Source organism: Pteropus vampyrus, unplaced genomic scaffold (assembly GCF_000151845.1).
Source record: "Pteropus vampyrus isolate Shadow unplaced genomic scaffold, Pvam_2.0 Scaffold526, whole genome shotgun sequence".
Taxonomy (NCBI): Eukaryota; Metazoa; Chordata; class Mammalia; order Chiroptera; family Pteropodidae; genus Pteropus; species Pteropus vampyrus.
This window is the reverse complement of record NW_011889307.1, coordinates 888,023-890,780: the sequence shown is the minus strand read 5'-3', so window position 1 is coordinate 890,780 and position 2,758 is coordinate 888,023. Positions and strand designations below refer to the sequence as shown.

General features: G+C 28.4%; 1 protein-coding gene across 1 annotated transcript in view; it reads right to left on the bottom strand.

Annotated features, from left to right (window-relative positions):
* Window positions 1-2,758, bottom strand: part of MYO6 (myosin VI) — a 148,336-nt gene that overhangs the window by 65,093 nt on the left and 80,485 nt on the right. Inside the window, exon 10 of the mRNA XM_023525103.1 lies at window positions 1,949-2,029. Coding sequence (XP_023380871.1) covers window positions 1,949-2,029 — 81 coding nt within the window. The remainder of the gene's footprint in view (window positions 1-1,948; window positions 2,030-2,758) is intronic.

The following is a 2,758-nucleotide window of genomic DNA, read 5'->3' as shown; positions in this document are numbered from 1 at the left end:
TACTGGACACAGAAAGGCTGGACTACAGATTTTCCAGAACTTCAGAATGAATAAATGAAACTAAACGTTAGGTAACTGCATGAAAACTGTCCATCAAAGATGCCTCTAAGAGGTTTCTTTCCCTCCCAGTTGCCAATTGCTTCCTAGCTAAAGTTTTAATTGCCTTTCCACAAAATTCCTTAAAATGTTTAATTATGTTTGTATGAAATTTCTGAAAAATGTCTAGATAAATTTAATTTTACTCTTCAAAGTAACAAAGAAAACAATCACATGCAGCCAAAGTTAACAGGAAACATACCATGCATTATTTTTAGTCTTGCAACTGAACGGTCACTTCATTTAAAAACTGTTTCTAATCAAATGTTAATGACCACATTGCTGTTATAGCAGACTAAAAATACTGCATTCTCCTAAAAATTACACACAGCTTAAAAACACTCAAATGGAACCAGGCAAAGGATTCTAATTAGTCAAAATGATCACCTCGTCCTCCTGATAAAGAAAACATAAAAAGTAATTTAAACATATTAATCCATTGCTCTATTATGCATTTAGATATATATATAAACACACACACACTCAGTAATATGAATGAGATTCTTAATAAAGTATGCTGATGCTAGAATCAGAAAGGGCACATTTTCTTCTTAGAAGAGTACAAAGAATACATACGTTACTTTTTAAAAAGTAAAATCCAGTTTTCTTTCCTAACTCAGTTTATTCCATGCCAAAAGGTCAATTAATGTGTATATGTATATATTTTTTCCCTTTATGACAGCTGCAATACCCACTAGAAAATGTCTCCATTATCTTAGTGAAAAAAATACAATGTCTATACTTTGATGATGCCTTATAAAAATATAGGTTATCATAACAAAGGCAGATACTATAATAAACATTAATGTTACTTTTTAAAGTTCTAACCATGAATGCAACAAACTAAAGTTTGTGATTCATAATTCAGACATCTGTATCTAAAATGATAAATAAAATGTAAGCTTAAACAAAGATTAAATGCAGGCTGATCTGATCAGAATTCAAAATAATGGGGATTTTCATTTGTTTCCTGTTTTTTCTACGAATGTAACAAAGACTAATTCATCTCACTAAGTTTTGAAAGGAGTCAAAAACATCCGACTCAAATTCAAGAGCATTAAAAACTGAGTATAATAAAAATTTGTTCAATTAAATACTGAATAGAAATCTTTTAATAAAATTAATAAAGACAACATGAACTAGTCCATATAATTAATCCTGACTTCGTATTTCATAATTTAAGCTCCTTGAGGAGATATAACTTAATACCACTTATTACTTAAACACTGCATATTAAAATGTATAAGGGTTGTTACAGATTTTTAGGTTAAGGATTTAATGTTTTTAAAATAATACTTAATGGTATAATTACAACTAATCTTAGAAATGTAATAATTCAGTAAGACCTATATATAAACTTTTCATAATATATTAGAGAACTATGATGTTGTAAAGAAAAATACAATAATATATAAGCATTAATTCACAAGAATGTTTATTCTATTTAGTGTCTACTACAAAGCTTACTGCAGCCTTGAAGTAGGCAATAAATTATAAAGGATATATTTTATACTTAATCCCAAGTGGGTACTATGAGAGTAAGTTTCAAAAATGTTAGCGCCGGATAATTCTTTTACAATTTAACAGTCTCATGCTGGGAAAAAGAACAAAAGGAAAGTAGTTGTGTGCTGAGGCCTGACCAAGAAGAACCAGAACCTATAGTTTCTGTAGATACAAACATAGGAATACAGTACTACATACACTCTGAGAGAGATTTGGATGAGTATTTAGTTTTTTAAAGTACAAGCCTAAAAGTCAAAAATCTTATTTGAGCTCCAAAATAAAAAAAATATGTATTATCTTTCAGCATAATTTTTTTGTATTAAAGACTTTAAAAAACAGTCTACCATACCTCAGGAGTTTTTCGGTTCTGCAAAATTTGTTTGTCAGTTTCTTTGTTAGCAAAGTATCTAGTGCAGCCTCGGTTTAAATACTATGACAAAGAAAGGTAAAATATAATTAACAAATATGATCCTAATGAAAATAATACATAAGAAAACACAACTTATTAAGTAGTGCTAACCATAAAGAATTTCTAAACATAAACATCTCAGTTAAAACCCATACTTCTAATGTAACGACTAGGTGGAGAGCCAGAGGAGAGAAAGAGCAATTAGGGGGATCAGTTTATAAACTATATAATTGTCTAACAAATGTACTATATACTTAATCTAATAATAAAATTAAATTTTAAAAAACCTCATACTTTTATATAAGCATTTTACTTCCACTAATCAAACCAGAGATGGTGAAAATCCCAATTCTTGAAAGTAGATTTAAATTAAATGATTAACGTAAAAATCAATACCATAAACCTTTCCTATACTTAAAGGGCAAAAATTTTAAATACTCTCAGTGTCAAACATCTTACTAAAGATACATATAGTTCATAAGTACTACAGATAATAAAAATCACCTTCATATTAAATTATAAAGTCTCAAATAAAGACCCACACAGTGTGATTTAATATTTTAAATTCTAACATATATTATCCTTGAGTTTCTAATTTTTTATTTTTAGAGTCAGTGCTTTAAAACATGCCTTTCATATTTACTGACAATTAACACTGACTATATGTAAATTATAATACTTGCTTTATGAACCGTCATAGTTATTAAAATAACAATTTCAGCTTTTATCTCAAGGTTTTACTTTGTTGCC